Genomic DNA, 19107 nt, shown 5'->3' on the forward strand with positions numbered 1-19107 from the left:
TGCGTTGCGTATGATAAAAGTGCGTCCAGTGACGGCACTTTGCGACATATTGCATTCAACGAGCAATTTTGGCTGTTCGACGTCAAAGTAAAATGCGTTTTTATTGCCTCGGATTGCGCACCTGCTGCTCACAAGTGAGGGGGAATATTGACAGAGCGGAAAAGCCAGATGAGATCCGGAAAGTTTACGCGCTGGCAACGTTGGACATTAGCGCAGCTGGCAGAGGATAAAAGGAAGGCAAATGAAAGTCCTGACGTGCAAAAAAAAAAAATGGAATGTTCTCCAAGCAGCTGCGATGCGGTCATTGTCGCTGCTCCGTTGGCTGTCTTCATGCTAACGGCTAAAGCTAATTATCTGACAATAAAATAAGGACGAAAGCTACGATCAACTCCCGGAATACTTAACTGTATTTGTGGTTCGGGAATGCAAATGAGAAGCGGTTAGAATAATTTCTTAACAAAAATAAAGACATTTAAAAACGTTTCAAGACGGCGTTCTTAAAATGAAACAGGAAGTCATCCCTTTTTGTCGGGAGCAGCCATCTTGGATGCTTTCATGAACTCCGCACGAGGGAATTGGAATAAATGAACGCTAATTGGGAGCAGGTAGGCAAAATTATGAAAGATTTCAGCATGCCGTCAACATGTGCTCGTTTCTCCCAATTGCAGTCCTTCGCTCATTTATGTAAAAATGGACCTTGAGACTCCTCGGATCGATATTTCACGCTTCCTTGTAGCCTCCGGATTAAGCATTGAGGCTTATTGGCGTGGACACTTTAAGCCTTGAGGGGACGCAAGAAACGAAAAAGGGTGCTGTAGATAAATGAATCTGCTTTAGCTACCTGAGCGCTAAATGTATTCCGAAGCCTCCTCTGCGCTGACGTGACACTAACGCGTTCGGGCGGGAAAGTTCCTCCCGAGGAAGTTCGAGCCGCAGCGCTGTCGAACACGACGGCGATGCAAATGAGGCGCTGATGTATGCGTGGAAAAGGAACGAGATGTTGCCTCATCAGAGCAGAAAGCAAAAGTTAGCCGTCATTTCAACTTGGCTTTTGCCAGACATGACGAACCGCTCTGTGATCATCGCCGCCAAGACGGGCGAGGGTGGGTGTCAACAACATTTCATGACTCGGAAATCAAAAAGACACCTGCAAAGAAGAAATATCCAAATTTTGCTGCTCATGCTAATCACGAGCGGTGGAAAAGTCTTCAAACTGAAGGAATCATTGATGACGACGCCGTGAATTTTGGAGGGCAAAAAAAAAAAAAAAAAGCGGATGGCATCTTAGCGGCACAAGCAAACGAGGACGCACGGGACGGCAATCTTGAAAATTGTTGATGAGTCGCGCGTGCAGAACGAGTCGGCTTCGAGGGCTGAAACGTAAGCAAATTAGCGCCGCACAATATGGCATCTTCCCAAAAATAAAAACGCTCGCGCCATCTTGGCCGTGTTGCCATTTATCAAAGCTGACAGCTACACATGTCGGCTAAAGCGACGCATCAGTGTGATGTATCTGCCTTGCATTATTTATGGCGACCGGCCGGCCTGAGCACGAGGGGGGGCTGAGGTGAAACATCTCCCGATACATCATAGGACACCTCGCCGGGACCACGACGGCGCTTTCGGAAGCATTTCTTTCCTTCGTTTGCCATCAAAGGAACTTCCGTTGTCTTCCACATTGCGACGTTTATTTCGAACACTGAGCACAAATAATTGAAAATTGTCCTCGAAAGTGAAATGCAAATGATCTAGCGTGAGAACCAAATTTGATTTTTTTTCTTTTGTAATTGTAAAAAAAAATGCAAATAATTGAATAAGATGTCGAAAGATGTCAGTGTGAGTGGCAACAAATGTGAATGATTGAGAGCTACATTTCTTTGCCCTTTCGGAAGAACAACATAATTGGCCTTTAAGACAAATGATTAGCAGTCATGCACTCCAACAGGCACGATAGCGCGCTAATTAATCACATGCCAAAGTTTTTTTTGGTTCCTCTCTCTCTCTCTTACGACACTTTTAAATGCAAAAATAACATTGTGTAAATTGTTTAGATGGCGCCGGCGGCGCTAACAATGAGTGCAATTATCACTTTAACAGCACGCTGATTGCATCCTTGATTGGCAGCTTTGTGTTTGCCATTAAAAGCGCTTTTATTATCCACACTTTATGAGAAAATGGAAAATTACAATATTATTAAATGCCGTTTTATTTTGCTTGTCAAACAACACGTAACAATGTAAAAAAAAAATGATAAGAATACGAAGACTATTTATGTGTAGAAATGTATACAAAATATGAATTTCCTATTGATTCATTTACATATATTTGAATTTGACCGCTAATAATGATTTCAAGAAGTACAGTCGCTTCTGTTGAGTGCTAATTTATAAATTTTAATCAAATGGAAGTATTAACATTTGAACGGCACTTGTATGTCAAATCATCGTTCTTCATTGAAATGAATGGAAATGCCCTTAATTGGTTCCAAAAAAAAAAAAAATTAATTTGAGACTTTTGCTGTAAGGCTGGAGAAACATGAAAGCGATCATCATCAAAGTTTTCCGACATGAAATTGTGCCGACAGACGAGAAGAATTGCTCCCCGATTAGCAAATCGGCCCCATCGACGGTTCCGTTGTGATAATCCACGAGTATTTTTTTGCCAGCGTCTCTTCGGAGAATGGTAATGAAAAGGCGCACCTGTTCCTCAAGCCAGCGTTGAGGACGACGAAGGCGCTCTTTGAAAAGGAGCGGGAGGATGTTTGTTGATTGATTTCACCGGTGGAAAGTGATTGCGGAAGGTGAGAACAAAGCTCGCTTTTCACATGCAAAGAGCGACGGGAGCGCCGCGACGACCGCGGCGCTCCCGTCGCTTCTTGTTTTTTGATTGCGTTACTTTTTGTCGCGCTGCCTCCTTTCCTTTCATGTGCGACAAAACGCCGGAGAAGCGGCATGGACGCTCGTTAGCTGGGAATCACACTGATTCGCAGGTGCCGCTTAGGTCCATTAAAAAAACAAAATGAAAAATTGTAATCAGACGCTGAAAATGGATTCACTCGTCGGGTTGAGATTAGAAAATTGGATTTTGGACAAAGAGCGCGGCGCCATAAATTGAAAAACAAACTTTTAATTGCCGACTGTCTCAATGAAATTCGCATTTGATTTTGTGGCCCATGAAAATGTTTTCAAGTTTGTGGAGCGGATTTGCAAATGGTCCAAATTCCTCAATTTGGAGGGAACAAGTCACCCGTCTGCTCTTGCGAGGAGCTTTTTGTTCCGGTCTTCAATCAGCCGCTCACGTCTTCCATCATTTAGTCATCACGCCGCCGTTAGCGCGCAGGACACGTTGTTCTCTCCGTTTGGAGGAGCCCGTCTTTATCAAATCCGCTATCAGAGGCTCATTTTGCGTTATTAAATCCCTCCTCGCGATCCCCGCCGGCTGGCGCGTTCCTGTTTAGCCAACAGCTGCCGCGTTATTGTCCCGACACTTCCGGGGGAATCGCTTATTATTATTCCGACATGTTGATTTACACTTATTGTGCGAGCAGGCGTTATTAAAAATCCGTCCGAGTGAGGACGTCAAAGTCAGCGAGGTGGAAGCGGCCGTATGTGCGAGTCGGATGGAAATCGATGAGAAACTTCCAGAATGGCTTCTCATGGTCTCGTCGCCGATTGAGCGAGTGAGACGGAGGTCAAAGGTGAGAGCTGCCGAATGTGGACTTTTGCCCAAGGCTTCTTGCGTTTTTTCTGATCAATTATGTCCTACGAGGAGACGACGGCTAGGTCATGCTCTCTGACCTCCAACAGGGGGCGCTCAAGAAGCCCAAGTTGCTCTGAACCAAAAAGTCAGAAACACGATTTGAAATGAAGACTTTCAGCAGCTGCAGCTCAAGGACAAAACCTCGGAGCAGATCAAATTACAAAACAATTTTGGGGAGAAACGTTTTGTACGACTTCGTTCTCAACTGTGACAAGGTGAGACCAAAGAAAATACATTTTTGAAAATTTGAAAATTCAAGTACATGAAAGTATTACGGTGAAAGGTGAAAAAAAGGAATGCGAAAAAAAATGGTGCACATTTCAGAGGAAAAAGAGTTTCAATAAAGTCATCGGAAAATTACGGAAAAAAAGAAAAAAAAAGTTTTTCCGTTTTACTATGATCCCACATTCTGGCGGTTGGTGATTTTATTTTCATATTATTATTGTGGTTATTACAAACAAGTTGTGATCAGATTTATAAATATGAACTTTTAAATATAACAAATAAAGCCACATTTAATTCTGCAATACTTCATCGCACCACTTGAGGGAGCCCGCGTGCCACCTTTTGAGAACCACTGCTCGCGACCTCTCGCAAGACTCCAACAGTGGCACAGGTGCCACTTTCAACGTTCGGCAGATTAGCAGGCGTGGGAGAGCGCCGTGTTCTTCCTCAGCGAGCTCATTGGGGCATGCCGGCGGGGATGTACATTACGTTAGCGCAACTGGATAATTGCCGCAGGACGACGTCTCGGGAGGTTGCGGCCCCGCCGATTGAGAAACGAGCGAGGCCACACTTGCCGGCATAAAGAAGTGGCGGGCAAAAGCCAACTAAGCGAGCGGCAAAGTTGGGCCTTTAACAAGCCCAACAGGCGCGGCGACGTGACGATGGCGTTATAATCAACTTCCCGCCGCGGACGCCCTCTCGACCGCCGGCATCGTTTCCCCCTTTAGGTGGATTATGATTAGTCTGCGTCTGACGCAATTCTTTTTTAAATGATTGTCGAGGCGCCAAGTGGAAATTGCCATCTGACTATTTTCCACAACGAGAAGCTCGACGACGACGGAGAAGTCCTCCACTACAGCATACGGACAATAAGACCAACCTCTTCAGCAATCAATGACTCCAAGAGGTTCAACGAGGCTACTTAATTTGGTCGTCTCGGCAACACATTTGCCGTAACCGTATGAGTCCTTTTCGTAGACTGCAATTTCATGAATAAAGGTCGAGCGAAGGGACAGCTGACTTCACAAATGAAAAAAAAATGTGCAATTTTCCGTGAATCATTTCATGATCATTTTATTAATTTCTTGAATGATTCCTTTTTTTAAATATTATTTACAGAATATGCAGGAGTCATTTTCACTTTATATGGCAACAATTTTTTTGTGGATCACAGGTTTGTTTTTGTTTTTTTGCCTACTGTGGAAGACATTCAAAGTAACTGAGTATTTCAAGTTGCCGAACTCTTGTTTAACCACTTGTAAAAAAAAAAAAAAGAAAAAAAGATGAGCTGTCCCAATACTTTTGTCAATTGAGCCTGTTGGAGTCATGTGAGCTGACCGACGCTTCATTTTGAATTGTCCTGAGCTGACAAAGGATCGGATGCACCTCTCGAGATCTTCAGGGCTCCTGATCAAGGCCACGTTTCCGCCCGGCGACAAGATCAAATTCATCTCTAAAATACATTTCTAATCACAGATTGTGACAACTGTGCACATGTCAGCGTGGCTGCGGTGCCAGCCTTGTTTTTTTTCCGACCGCTTCTTTATGAAGACAACAAACTGTAACCCTCGCAGCTAGCCGGCTGGAGATAAAACACGAGCTCTGTCACGCCGGCCCGTGCCGACGCCCCAGCAGGGGAGTCCTAATGACGGCAATAAAAAACAAATGCAAATGATCACCTTGGGGTTGCCTCTCGCGCCGAATCTGTCGCTCAGCCTTCGGCTCGACGGGATGGATCGCCGCCATCATCTCGCCGACACGTGTTGGGAAAATAAACAGCGTGCTGATATTATTATGTGTGTGCTGAGGCCAGCTCGGCGCATTTGGGACGGCGAGTAATGGATCACAGCTCAGCGGAAAGCGAGGAGAGGCGGGAAAAATACAAAATACAGATATTGTATCGCCTTATCTTGCAGTAACGTGCCGAGCACCAAAAATACATTTTGGAGCTGCTTCATGGCCAAGCGATTTTTTTATTTTTTAATTAATTTATTTTTTTAATATAGCCACTTTCCAAGGAAAACCACAAAATTTAGCATCTCCAGGCGACGACGCCTTTCCACAAGGCCAATTTAATTTTAATAGCAAAGTGTTTTTTTGGGGGCGGGGGGCACTAAATAAAAAAAATTAAAAACGTTTCGTGATCTGTGATGGCGCCAATGTCCTGTCTAATATAAAAGTAGTGCTTTGGCACAATCTTATAACGTCAATAGAACATGATAAAACTTTTTATAATTTTCACGGGTTGTTTTTTTTCTTCTTTTTCGAAATATCGTACACGAACTAGCCGACAACGGACCAGAAGAAAAAAAAAATTATCATTGACCAGCAGAGAAAATTGGATTTGTGACAAAAAATACAACTGCTAGCTTAGTCGCTAGTTGCAGCAAAACTCAAACGAGTTTGTGAGGTGCAATCAGAACTGCCCAACAAATGACGAAAAGAAAAAAATGGAATCTGTGATTAACTCTAAAATCGTTTAGCTTGACAGCAAAATTCACACTTGTTGCTAAGCAAAGTTCCTGAGCGGCAATCAGAACGTCGCCAAAACGGATAAATGGGTCGAGAAAATGCAAGTAGGCCATGTTTGAAAGAATAATTAGATGACATTACTTTCCGAACGGATCTCAACTGTCTTGAATATAAAATCCACGCAGAAGTCTTCATTTGGCCGGGGAGGAAATGAACGAATTTAAGATGTCACATTTTGAGGACGGCTGAAAGCGACGCCATTTCATCCACTTTGAGTGCGAGGGAGGGAGTGAAAACGGCTCGACAAGTGCTTTGCGCCTCAATTTAAAAAAAATGTTTCGGCAAGGTTCTCATAAGAAAAAAAAAAATAAAAAAAAACAGGGCGGCAGTGTGATTTATGAATTATTTCTATAAAGGTGTCAGCTTTCTGGATTTAGTGGACAAGAGAGGTCAAACTGAACAAGAACAGCAATGCACACGATTGCGGCGCATGGACTGGATATATGGAATAAAACATTTGAAAAAAGAAAGAGAGAAGGCGACCGCTGCTGAAATTGGACTTCATCTCCTCGCTTGCTCCTTTCGGCACAGAATGCCATTTTTTTTTTTTTAAATAAAAAGCAGCGGCAGCCGCACTTCAACAGGTGAATTTAGTGCTTACAGCCACGTTCGATAAGGTCAGGGATGACTTTTCTCACATTGTCTCTGGCATAAGCCGAACTTAATCCTCCAGGCGCTCTTTGCGTTTTGCCTTCAAATCACAGATTCTTTTTTTTTTTTTCATACAGTTGTTGCCGGGCAAAGATCCGCCCGCACGTGGAGATAACTTGAGCGAGGAATTGATTCAAGGTCAACGCGAGTGCCCGGCTCATTTTAGAACAAACCTAGAAAATATGAAATGACAAAAACAAATCTCGGACTTCATTAGGAATTTTTCGTTGCTTGGTTGTTGCTCGACAGCAACTTCTCACTTGTTGCTAGGCAGACTTCATGGGGCTCAACTATAACTGCCCCTCAAGAGGGAAATTAAATAAATGGTTTCACTGCTTTTTATTTAAAAAAAAAATAAATAAAAATACTGTTAAGTTGAATATGGAAGAAAAACTTCGTTATTATTATTTTTTTTTTTAGTGAGACGCCGCAATGAAGCTCAACAGTCACTTGTTGCTAGGCGGCATTCACGGAGGTCAATCATAATTCCTGATGAAGCCTTTTGAATAATTTGGGAGCGTTGATGAGTTGGATGTGCGACCCGATGCGGGCCAACCACCTCGGCTCGGCACGCGCGTGACGGATGGCGACGCCACAACGCCGACTTTTAACGTCCGAGGCGGCGATAAAGCGACGGCTCAAGTGTGTCAAGATGAGGATCTTTATCGGGATTGTACATTTGTTTTTCTCGCGAGCGACAGCATCCGTCTCTTTTTCCGCGGCACGTCGTTAACTCATTGGAGCGACATTAACATTCTGCACCAGTTGTTTGGACGCATTCACATGCGGCGTGTGCGACGCTCAACAGAAATGGAAACAAGTTCAAGATGCTCATCTGGCATTGTTTCAGCCATCTTCGTAGCGGCGGGAAAGGTCCGAAATGGGAGCAAAAAACTATCAATTCGATTCTGTCGCCGACTCAATATTCAACCGGCATTTTTTCAAAATTATTATTACAACGCCGTGCTTCCTCATTGAACTCCTTCCACGTTTCTCAACCAATTTCGGCGTGTTCCGTAAATGCCCGTTTTTTTTTTTTGCAGTTTTCACCCCAAAATGTCCTCAATCATTTCCAAGGCTATGTGTTCGAGTTCGCATCGTTCCCATCCAAAATTCAATTGGCCTTGCCGTTCATTCTGATCTGTTTTACCCGCGCGAACAAAAACGTCCCACCTTGCACGGAAGTTGACATTTTTCGGCCCAAAATTCCTCATTCGCTTTCGATGTCACGTTCAAAAATTTGCTGCTATTCTGCATTCAAAATTATTCACATCCATGATTTTCGTCACAATTTTTCACCAAAATCGTTCAGTCCCATTCCACATGATTCCATAACTTTCAACATTGCACCTCATTTGATATCATTTCAACTTTCCATTCTGCATTTCAATATTCACATCCAATTTCTATGACGATCTAGTTATTATTATTCAGTTTCATTGATGAAATTACAGTGATAATGACAAGAAATGGCCTAGCTTGCGTTCAACATTTTGATTCTCAATAAAATTTATTGTATGAGAGCAGAGAGTGGTAGTAGTTGCGTGAGTATGCAATATGATATTCTTTCATAACGCTGAAGAGCACCGTTGCACTTTGGTTTCACTTTTTGACACACACACAAATGAAGATGGCCTCATGTGCAGCTTTAGTGTTGGAGAGACACCTACTGGCGTCTCTTCTCACGACGTTCTGTGTTTGCTTGATTTGCCATTTGGGGAACTTTGTTTTTTTTCCCCTCTCACTCTCCGCTTTGCAAACAAAAGGTGGAAGACGCACACGCGTGTCGACGGGGACTTAAGATTGTGATTTAATTAGCTGTGACTCCGGGGGCAGCCTGCAAGCGAGCGGCTCTCACAGGCTGCAAAACTCATTATGGATGAATTAATGAAGTGGGACGTGCACTTGGCACAACGCATGCCGCATGCACTGATGCATTATGTATTATTTTTAGGAGGGGGGGGGTGACTAAAGAGGCAATTTTGATTGAAATTAAAAAAAAAAAAAAACAATAATTGTAGTGCTCATCGCGTCACATTTCACCCTCATTTGCATACTCAGCACTTCCCTAATCAGTATTCATAATTCCAATTATGGATGTGGATTTGAACGGGGAAAGACGATGAACTGCGCCGGTGCCCTTCGGCATTTTTTTTCTTTAATAGTTTAAAACAAAACACCGCAGTAACCAATTAACCGCAGCTGCTTTCTGTCCAGGCCAAACGGCTAAAAAAAAAAAAAAAAAAAAAAGTTAGCGATTAGCCACCAGAATGTCAAAAACAACTTTTGTCAGCCATGTTGAACATAATCATAATTTGCCAAAGTTATATTCAGAAAAAAAAGAAAACCAAAAAAAACAAGAGTTGCTCAAGTGATCAACGGCGGCCTGAAAATGGCGTTTTCCGTGACCGACTTTTTGGAAATTTCAAAAGTGACCATGACAAAAGCCGCTCGCGAGTTTGCGAGTAGCGTCGACGTAATAAACCTCCGACTGGCACCGCTCTATTATAACCCGGCCTCGGAAATATCCGCCGCTCGTTTATGGCATGCGAGGTCGCGTCATTAACTCGCCAACCTTTCTCCAGACGATCGTGAAATGAGAGTCTCCAGTCAAGCGTTTCTTCTGCCACCACTTTTTTTTTTTTTTTTTTCCCCCGAAAAGCGGTGAGCTCGCTCATCTTTCACCCGGGACACAAATCACCCGCGATTCAAGGGTGCGTCGAAGGCGGTGACGGACAGGCGATGTCCCCGCCTCCTCTGCTTAAGGTGTTCATAAACACTGCTTCGTACGGCTTCGACCTTGCCTCGTCCCTCCCGCCCGTATACCTTGGACAACTTCATTCCACCCGCCTTTTTAAAAGTGAGGGAGCAAAAAAAAAAAAAAACATGCGTGCGTGAGCCCAACATGGCAGGTTCACGTCCTTGAAGACAAATAGAAAGATGCTTCATTGTCAGGCTCAACCTTCACCGCAAACGTCGGATAAATGCATCGTACGGATCCTCTTTTGGAGGGGGGGGGGTTCACAGGGTTGATAGAGCACCCGCATTAGCGTGTAGAGTCAACCCCCTTGTATTTGCGCTGAAGAATTCATTGAATCGATCCGCAACTATTCGCCAAAAAAAAGAAAAAGTCTGTTCAGTGGTGGTTATAAAAGAGCTGAAAATGTCATGAAATGAGAAATTGGTGCCAAGGAAGTAAGTGAGTCACCTCGTCTGAGCGATACAGTTTGGTTGTCAGCGGAGGAGCTAAGTTTAGCCTGGGTTGTTAGCCAGTTACAGAGTGTTGCTGCAAGTACGGCGCAAATCAAAATCATTTCAAGTATTTGAGTAGAAGATGAATTTGAAAGGATCAACGGTAGTTGGTGGGATGTTTTTGCTTACAGCGAGTTATTGAAAATCAAAATGTTCGGGAGGCGACGATTCTTTATAGTTTTTCACTTTATGTGAGCGGGAAGTTGCATGCTGACACTTGGCGACATCTCGTTGGATTCCGTGAATGATGTCAAACGGCGCATCTTATGAGAAAGTTGCGCCGGCATATCGTTCCGGGGCTTTTTATAGCCTTCCGACCTTTCCCCGAGATGGATTCTCTCTTCTGCCGCTTTTTCGTTTTGTTTTGTTTTTTTCAAATTGCACAGCACAGACAAATCTCACAGCATGCGTGAGACACACACACTCATTGGCCAAAACATTAGGTACACTTGCACAGTCTCACGCAATCAAGGAACGAAACAAAACGTTTTTTTATTATAACAGGGCATGAAATCATTTGCTCTTTGATTGTTTATGATTTCTGAAAAGGACTCAGGAACTGTTTTTTTTTTTTTTTTGCATCCTATGCCAATTGAAGCATCGCATTTGATGAAACATACATCAGTGGTCGTGGTATGAAGCGCAACTGCCACTTTTGCATTTTTGAGTGAACAGCACCATCTAGTGGATAAAAGGTCCAAGTACACATCCTAAATCAATTCAATTACAATGTTTTTTTTTTTTTTTGTTAAGTTAAGTGTCCTGCATTTAAAAGAGGTATTACTTTTCTTTTTTTTTTAACTACTATCATTATTATTCATGAGAAGGTGTGAAATGACGCCCACTCATTTGTTAAAAAGACGCCAAATCGGTTGAAATGCATGTCTGGTGACTTTTGCGGCCACTAGGTGTTGCTCATGCAAAGCATTTTGTTGACTTGAAAAATATTTCAGTCCATTATTTAATTATGTGTTGCACGTGCTCACGTGTTATTATTACATTCCAGAATTATTACGAAGCATGTTTGCTGCTGTTTTATGCATCAATTGCTTAAACGATACAAAGATTGCTCACATGGAAGATTTGACATATCAAGGATGTTCAAATGGCTTTATTCCTTCAACTAGTCACATAATGGTGTCATTTGTCATCATTTAAAATAGATGAGACTGTCTCGGGGTGAGATAAATCACATCCATGCTTTGCATGATAATTAAACTGCGCACGTGGAACTAATTATGCATGACATTTAAACCAAAAAGCATTCTGCAAATGGCTTCACTAAGTCCCTCGGGCGCCGCAAAGCCGTGTTGCCAATCAGCGGAAATGCGAACAAGAAAATTAACTTTTCGGCTGCGCTTAAAATCAACATCAACTTCATGATTTGGGATTTGTGTGTCGCTTTTGCTAGCTTGACAAAACTTGACAACAAAGGCTAGCTGCTAGCATTGCTAAGCTTTTACATTTGTTTTCAGTTAAAACATTTGAATACATTGTGTGACATTAAATCATATAAGAACACGGCCAATGAGAGCATTTTGTACATTTACACAAAGCAAGAATAACTTATTTGACATTTGATGTCATTCGCAGGTTGAGAGTTTTGCCTTCATAAAAAAAAAAAAAGGCTACTTTTTATTTTATATTCTTCATCTCGGAACAGCCTGTTCACCGCTTACATCAATGACTCGCTTCCACACATCGCTTCCAATCCCAAATGAAAACTTGAACGGTGCGGGACCTTACGGGCCACCCTCAAGTGAATATTACGGGACAGTCCGACTTGATGAATATTCATCGGTTGCTTCAATGAAGACGTCACTTTGATTAAGTCTCAGCTAATGGGCTGTATCATTGGGCGGTGTAATTAAATTACAGTGACTTTGGCACAACGGAAAATGAAGACGCGGTTGGCGATGTTAACGACATGAGTGACGCGGATGAAGATGGATGCATTAGCTGAAGCAGCGGCCGCGAAGTGTGCACGTCGACTTCACATTTCAAATGTAATGCAGGAGAACATAAGTTGGTTTCACCAAAAAAAAGCTGGTTTCTGAAAAAAAAAAAATAGCAAATAAAAAGTTTGTTAGGTGAAAAGAAACGTCATTAAACAGACTCAGCAAAAATAATAAATGAAAATTTGCTTTTCCCAAAAACACTTTTTGGAGTCAAAAGTGAAAGGGAAAATTGGGATTCGGCCAATTCGCGACTCGATTTGACTCGCCGCCGATTGGTGCGCAGCACGTCCTACTTATTTGCAATTTTGTTTTGCTCGCCGATGAACACAGATGGAAACACAGTTCCACAATCATGCACTAATTAACGAGATGATTGAAGTTCCCGCAGCTGAGCGGAAACTGCCTGACGACTCACTCAAATTCGCTCCCCATCGCACTGGCGTACCCCCTCTCTCTTTTTTTTTTACCTTTGTGATGCTGGGCACATTTTAATCGAATATGATGAGTTAGAGCAAGAGCGGCGGAATAAAAGACAATTTTTGCAGGCTTCCTGATGAAAGGCTGCGATTGCCGAGCTGCTTCGCTCATGTGGTTGCCGCGCACACGTTCACCGGTGCGCCTGAATGCGGCACGCGAGAGGCTTCTCATTTTCATTCGCGCTCAAATGCCAGCATGCGCTGCCGTGTTGGAGGCGGCAACGAAAAACACGACCGATGTCATGACACGCTTTCGTAAACGGGAGTAAATCTGTAACAAAATGCATCCGATTGCCAAAATTGAAGAAAAACAAATTTATTATTAAAAAAAATTATCGAATTCCTTTAAAACAAAATGTACTTTGTAGAACTTTTTGTTGTTGTAAAAAATGAGAACAACTAATTACTTTGGGCGCTTTGCTGACATGACAACTTTGTTCCAGAGCTGGAAAACGCACAAATGTGAGTTTGCTTTGGTCCAACATTGCCACCTAGTGGCCTGGCCTGCGTATTACATTTTCAATGGAAAACCCGTAGACAAAATAGTTATCATTTCGTTTCTGTATTTGTTTCTCCAGCCTACAAAGCTTTTTTTGTGAGGTGGAGCACATGTGATCTTCTCCAATCTTATTAAAGCGCCAACACTTGTCAAATTTGTGCAACACTGAAGCGCGCTTCTCCAAATTGAAGAAGCAAAAGCTTCGTCTGAGACAAGAAGTGACGGACGGGGCTTGGCACCACCCGAGAGAGAATATTGAATAATGTGTGAGACTAATTCAAACACACGAGCTGTCAAAGCCGGCGAAGAGAAGCGTCACTTTGTTTAATTGGGACAACTCGAGGCCGACATGTTTGCAGAGCGATGCAGACAGACGATCGGCTGCCATCTGGCCTACATTAATAACTCCATTCCTCATGTGACGCGCTCAAATTGGCTTCCACAAAACAAAACTCCCGGATAATTGATCCTCCCTTTTGATGTGACGCCATCCCGGCAGTTCCCAAGAGAAACGGCGTTGGGATATTTCACCGTGTCCGTGATGGCGTTCTGCTCGCCACGCTCAAGTGCAACTCGACACGAGTTGCTGCCAAATGCGAGCGACTCTCGAGGCTCCGATTAGATGGCGGCCGCCTTTCTTTTTTTTTTTCTGACGCATCCACAGAGATGACGCACAATTAATCTGAATTTCCTCCACGATGACGTAAAAAGAATTCCAAATGTGGCTAAAAATCCAATCCGGTGACAATGCGAGGGCTTAACTTGGCTATGCTAGCTTGACGTCATTAAAATACAATTAGCACTGACCACAACAGCGAAACTATGTCTTCCTTTTAAGTGTTTTAAGAATCAAGTGTTTTAAGTGTGTTCTTCTTTGGGTCCATCAGAAGAGCTCGTGACGTCACTTCAAATCTTAACATACTCCCAGAAACGTAATTGCTACCAATGTTCTCCGCTAGCCATACGCGGCGCCACATTCGGATTGATAATGGACTAGAGGAGTGCATACGACTTAAAATTGGTGTCCACTAAGCGATATGTGCCTCGTGTGAATTTGTTCCATCGATCGAGCTGCAGTTACGACAACCATCCAGCAGATGTCAGCGACGAAGCCATTTTTAATGCCGTTAACATATTCATTGTTTACCGGCTGCAGGCTTTGCGATTCTAATCTTAAGCTCCCCTTTTGCTTCTGTTAAGTAGATAATCAATACCGCCATTAAGTACCACGATGCACCGGTCCGCCGCGGCTTGTTTTCCGAGGAGAATCCAATCAAGCGTGAGAGCGTGGCTACAATGATAGCGCACCACGCGGAAAGGTTATTAAGGCGTCCCGAGCCTGCTGCTCATTCATCAAAACCTGCAGAGGCCACGAGAGGGAACCGACTAAAAACACACATGACAAATGGACCGGCGCCATCGGCTCGTAAACAGAGGTCGGCGGCGACCGTGAGTCACCGAGTCCTCGTCCGCCGCGTGCGGTTGCTGAGCGACTTCCGATTGAGGAAGCGGAACAAGCCGAGTGATTCACGAGCGCGCCGACAGACGAGATTGTTGGCCAAATCCAAGCGCAAATCAAGTCGGCGCGTGTCGCGGCCCGGCGTGCAGCTCAGGCGTCCATTTTTTTTTTTTTTTTTTGCGAGGATGAATTGTGAACATTGTCGTGCCGGCAGCTGAGGCAAATGAGTTCTGAAGTACTCGGACATTCGAGGCCTTATCGGAGGTTGTCTATCTACGCGCTACTTGGGAAGCAGGAATTTATTTCCGTCTTTCGCCGCACTCGCCTCACCCGTCCGTCGACCTTCGGAGGTGAAAATCCAAAAAGAAAACGAGCATCGAGTGCAGGGGACGCTTTCCCGTCGCACCAGTGGCGGTTTTAAATATTTAATGGCGCTTGTCACCGGAGCTCGCGTTTGACATTGACGCCGAGCTCTCGACAAACGCCATCAGGGACGGGTCATGGGTTCAATCGGACGATTCTCGGACGTGTCAAGCGGCTGACAGCAACGGTGACAAAGCGGTGACGGCTTTGCCGGAGCGAGTGCAAATAACGGAAATGAGTCCCTCGTGTCGCGGCTCGGCTTTGACAACCGCCAAAACAAAACAAAACGCAACTGCAGAAATGTTTCGAGCACGAAGATGAGGATGAGGATGAATTCCTTCCTTGGCATGATTTCTTGATCTAATATTTTATTCATGGGGTCAGACTTTGTTTTGTTGTGCGTGGAGAAATCCATTTCCATTTTAAATGAGGAATGTGCCAATCCGGGCGGCTGCTTAATTCCGCCTCCATTTTTTAATTACAACTCACGCAGTTCAATATCGCAGCCTGATGAAAAACTTTCGGCGGGCCGGCGGGGCTGGCTGAGTAAGTGATTTCATTTTTACAGATCGCATCCGCAAAGTACGTCGCAATGAACGATCGGACGTTTGATTGACTTGGAGTAAAAGCACGTGCCGAATGCCGAATGCCGAATGTCGCCTGCGCCGACTGAACAAGAAATGGAGATCGCGTCGAGGAACGAGGCCATACGATGATAACGTTGGCGTCAATCCACGATCTTAAAGGCCACGAGACCGATTTCCCTTTTTCAATTTTCTCGGAAAACCTGCAAAAGATTTGAATTTCTACTTGATGACTTGGCGAGACCATCAATTTGAACTTTGACCTTGCCCTCGGTGTCCGCTCGAGTTGCATCCTCCTTTTTTTCGCTGCACCAAGAAGGCGCTTCATCGGCCGAATCTTAAAAGTGAGCCGCGTAAACGCCGTCGGCCACATTTTGTTATCTTTGGAGCGAGCTTTCCATTTTCTCAGAGTGCTCTGAGCCGTGAGCACGATTAGCCTCACTGACGCCATTTTTTTTCCCGCCAGCATGCAAGTGACCTGTAAAAGTGTGTATTCATCTGGTGGGAACGCGGAGGAAATGACTCACAAAAAGAAGCGGAAAGTAAACTTTTTTTTTTTGTGAGTAAAAGACAAAAACGGAGGCACCGAGTGGCCTGGTGTGTCATCCAGCCCGTCGCTGACGAGCGAGCGCGCAGGCAAACGTTGGCGACAGCGTCAGCAAAGCCCCTCAGAATAGCTCCTATTGATTGCTCGTCAGCCACCCGGGGGAGGCAATTTGAGAGAACCATGACAAAATGATTTCCGAGGACGTACGCAAAAGCGCTCATTTGCGCAACAGCAACCACTTGCAGCTCGGAGGTTTGCTTTTACAGATCAATCAACACTTTATTCATTCGGCAAAGTCGTTTGGTGTGGGTTGATAAACGCTCCATCCATTTTGTTTTTTTTAATTTTTTTGTTCCGCACATATATTTAAGTCCAATTTAAATATTTGCCATCAATTATTATTTTTACTTTTATTATTTAATCTTTTCTCATGACTTTGCTCGTGTGGTTGAAAATTGCCGTTTGTCAAAAATCGTATTCTCGTCAGGCGTCATTCGTGAAACTCGGTTGCGTGCAGTCCAACTGACAGGCTGATTGATTATTTAGCAGGTGCCGCGTCAATCACTTGCAAAAATATTGGCTCGCGCTAAATGAGAACGTCTTTGTACTCGCTCGCCCGCCCCCTTCGCCCCCCCCCACTCCCCCCTACCGCCTCGCTAAATATTAGCGCGGCGTCGTTGCCAATAACCGCGACGAGCGTCTACGCTAATTTGGCACAGCCGGCAGAGAAAAGATTGCGAACTGGGCTGATATTGATGTTCCGTCTGCCAAGCGCTGGCACCGCCATCAGGCTGCAAAAAATAAAAAATCAAAGATGACATCAAATCAAATTATCAGACCTTGGAACAAATTAGCACAAGACCAGCGAGGGGAGAAGAGAAAAAAAAAACATTCAAATAAAACGGAGACGAATAAGGCAACTTTGCTTTCAATTATTCCGATTCATCACAGCGTTTTATTTATTTCCAGCGACTTGGACCTTATTTGAAGCGATTTCCATCAGCCGAGATGGGAAAGTGTTTTTTTTTAAATTTTATTTCTTTATTTATTTTCCTCCTCTTCTTTATCGCGGCAGCTCGTCCTTGAGGAGAAAATACACAAAATGTCAAGAAAAGACGATATGCGCACGCGGCCTTGATCGAGCTAGCGGACGGCTCAAAGAGTTGTTAAATTAAATTGTGCAAAGTTTCCAGTTGAAGGGCAAATAGCATCGCGGCGAGCAAACAATCTCCAAAGGCGGCTGCAGCTCCGGCGGCCTCGTAAAAAAAAAAAAAAAAACGCAATTGATGAGCGAAGGCGGGCTCGGGACAAAGGACTCGCTCTTTGTTTAAGACGCATAAAATCCAGTGTAGTTAATTCAAGACATTTAGGAAGCGCTAATTGCTTGTCTCGGGGGCTCCAGGCTAACGAGCTAAATGTACATTATGTTTAAGTGGGGTTTTCTAAGAAAAGATACAAGTCCAGTTTCTTTGCTCTGACCCAACTTGGCCAGCGTTTATTTCCAACAACGTGTTCCTCGAATGCCCTGCAGTCATAACAACAGGCTTACACACATCCAACTGCCCTGCAGTGCCCCCTACTGATGCACCTGATAACACAGCATACCATATTGTTACACATTAATACAACTGCCTTGTAAAAAAAAAAAAAAAGGGCTGCTCCTTCACAGAGAGGCGCAGAAAGCATTTCAATCGATGTATTACGCATGCCAGGCCTGTAGGGGGTGATATCACTTTGTGAAGAAACATCTCTGGTATTGCGCAATAGCGCAGAAATCGCGCAAGTAGGTTGACAAGTTTGCTAGATTACAAAAGCAAAAAAAGGTGTGCCACGTTGGCCCCTCCTGTCGGGTTTGTATAACAATTTGTAATTTGTCAGAACTCAAAATTGCTTTCAACAAAAATGGCCGACAATTTGTTTGATTTTGAGACTTTTCCATATTCCCAACTTCTTCTCTCACTTCTCAATTTGCACTCAAATAGGACTGCAGAATCTCAGTTGTTACACCATCTATCTATACGTGACCCACCCATAAAAAAAAAAACGCTTTCCGTTGAAGGCAAAAAGGAAAAATGTCTTCAATGTTTGTTTTGTGTTTATTATTTTTTGAAACGAAATGAATGTTAACGATCACATGCCTTTGAGTTTGCTCGCCGCCGCATGCTTTTTTTTTTTTCTGAGAGAGACGACATGAAAGCGCAGCGGCAGAACAGAAAGAAAAAAGAAAAAAGAAAAAGGCTAGCCGCCTCCGAAGGCCGCGCGTGCTTTAATAAACGGCGTTATTAACTTCTCAGTCGGGAACAGCACAAACTCGAGTGGCGGCTCACGCGGCGCGGCGCACCTCAACGTTGCTTGCGGGCGCACCTCAACCTGTTCGACAGGTTATGTTCAAGCGGAACAAGACAATCAACTTCATTTTGAATTTTTTTTTTTTTTTTTGCCCAGCAACTCAAATATTTTTGCTACCTCTTGAACTCAGAGCGGACGTGTTTTGCTTTGGTGACTCCAGATAACGCAAAGCTCGAGGGACTCGTTACTCCCCGACGTTTTGTACGTTTGGTCATTTTTAGCGTTGTGCCTTTTGCAGACAGCCGTGCTCCAAAAATAATCAACTATTTCTAATTATTTTTAGGTTGGTTTTCCATCCAAATTTCTATTTCTCTCCATCCACACGACCACACATCCAAAGATCTTTCATCATTTTATATCAGTCCATCATCTCCGCATATTCACTAATTGACTCAATGAAAAGTTTTCTTTTGTGTGTTCACGAACCACGTCCCAAAAAAATAAAAACGCTGA

At 43.8% G+C, this 19107-nt stretch overlaps 2 protein-coding genes across 3 annotated transcripts in view; both read right to left on the reverse strand.

The window, feature by feature from the left end:
- Positions 1-19107, reverse strand: part of cdh19 (cadherin 19, type 2) — a 64975-nt gene that overhangs the window by 34288 nt on the left and 11580 nt on the right. Inside the window, exon 1 of one of the 2 annotated variants that reach the window (XM_088282399.1) lies at positions 5664-5782. The exons of the other annotated variant lie outside the window; for it this stretch is intronic. The gene's annotated coding sequence lies outside the window, so the exon portion shown is untranslated. Of the gene's footprint in view, positions 1-5663; positions 5783-19107 lie in introns of those variants that run through there. 2 annotated transcript variants of the gene reach the window in all.
- tmx3b (thioredoxin related transmembrane protein 3b) overlaps positions 12291-19107 on the reverse strand; it is a 71349-nt gene continuing 64532 nt past the window's right edge. Inside the window, exon 18 of the mRNA XM_088282402.1 lies at positions 12291-12472. Coding sequence (XP_088138528.1) covers positions 12452-12472 — 21 coding nt within the window. The 3' untranslated portion in view covers positions 12291-12451. The remainder of the gene's footprint in view (positions 12473-19107) is intronic.

The sequence above is a fragment of the Idiotropiscis lumnitzeri genome, chromosome 19 (genome assembly GCF_059441095.1).
Source record: "Idiotropiscis lumnitzeri isolate Australia: NSW breed Sydney's pygmy pipehorse chromosome 19, RoL_Ilum_1.0, whole genome shotgun sequence".
Lineage (NCBI taxonomy): Eukaryota > Metazoa > Chordata > Actinopteri > Syngnathiformes > Syngnathidae > Idiotropiscis > Idiotropiscis lumnitzeri.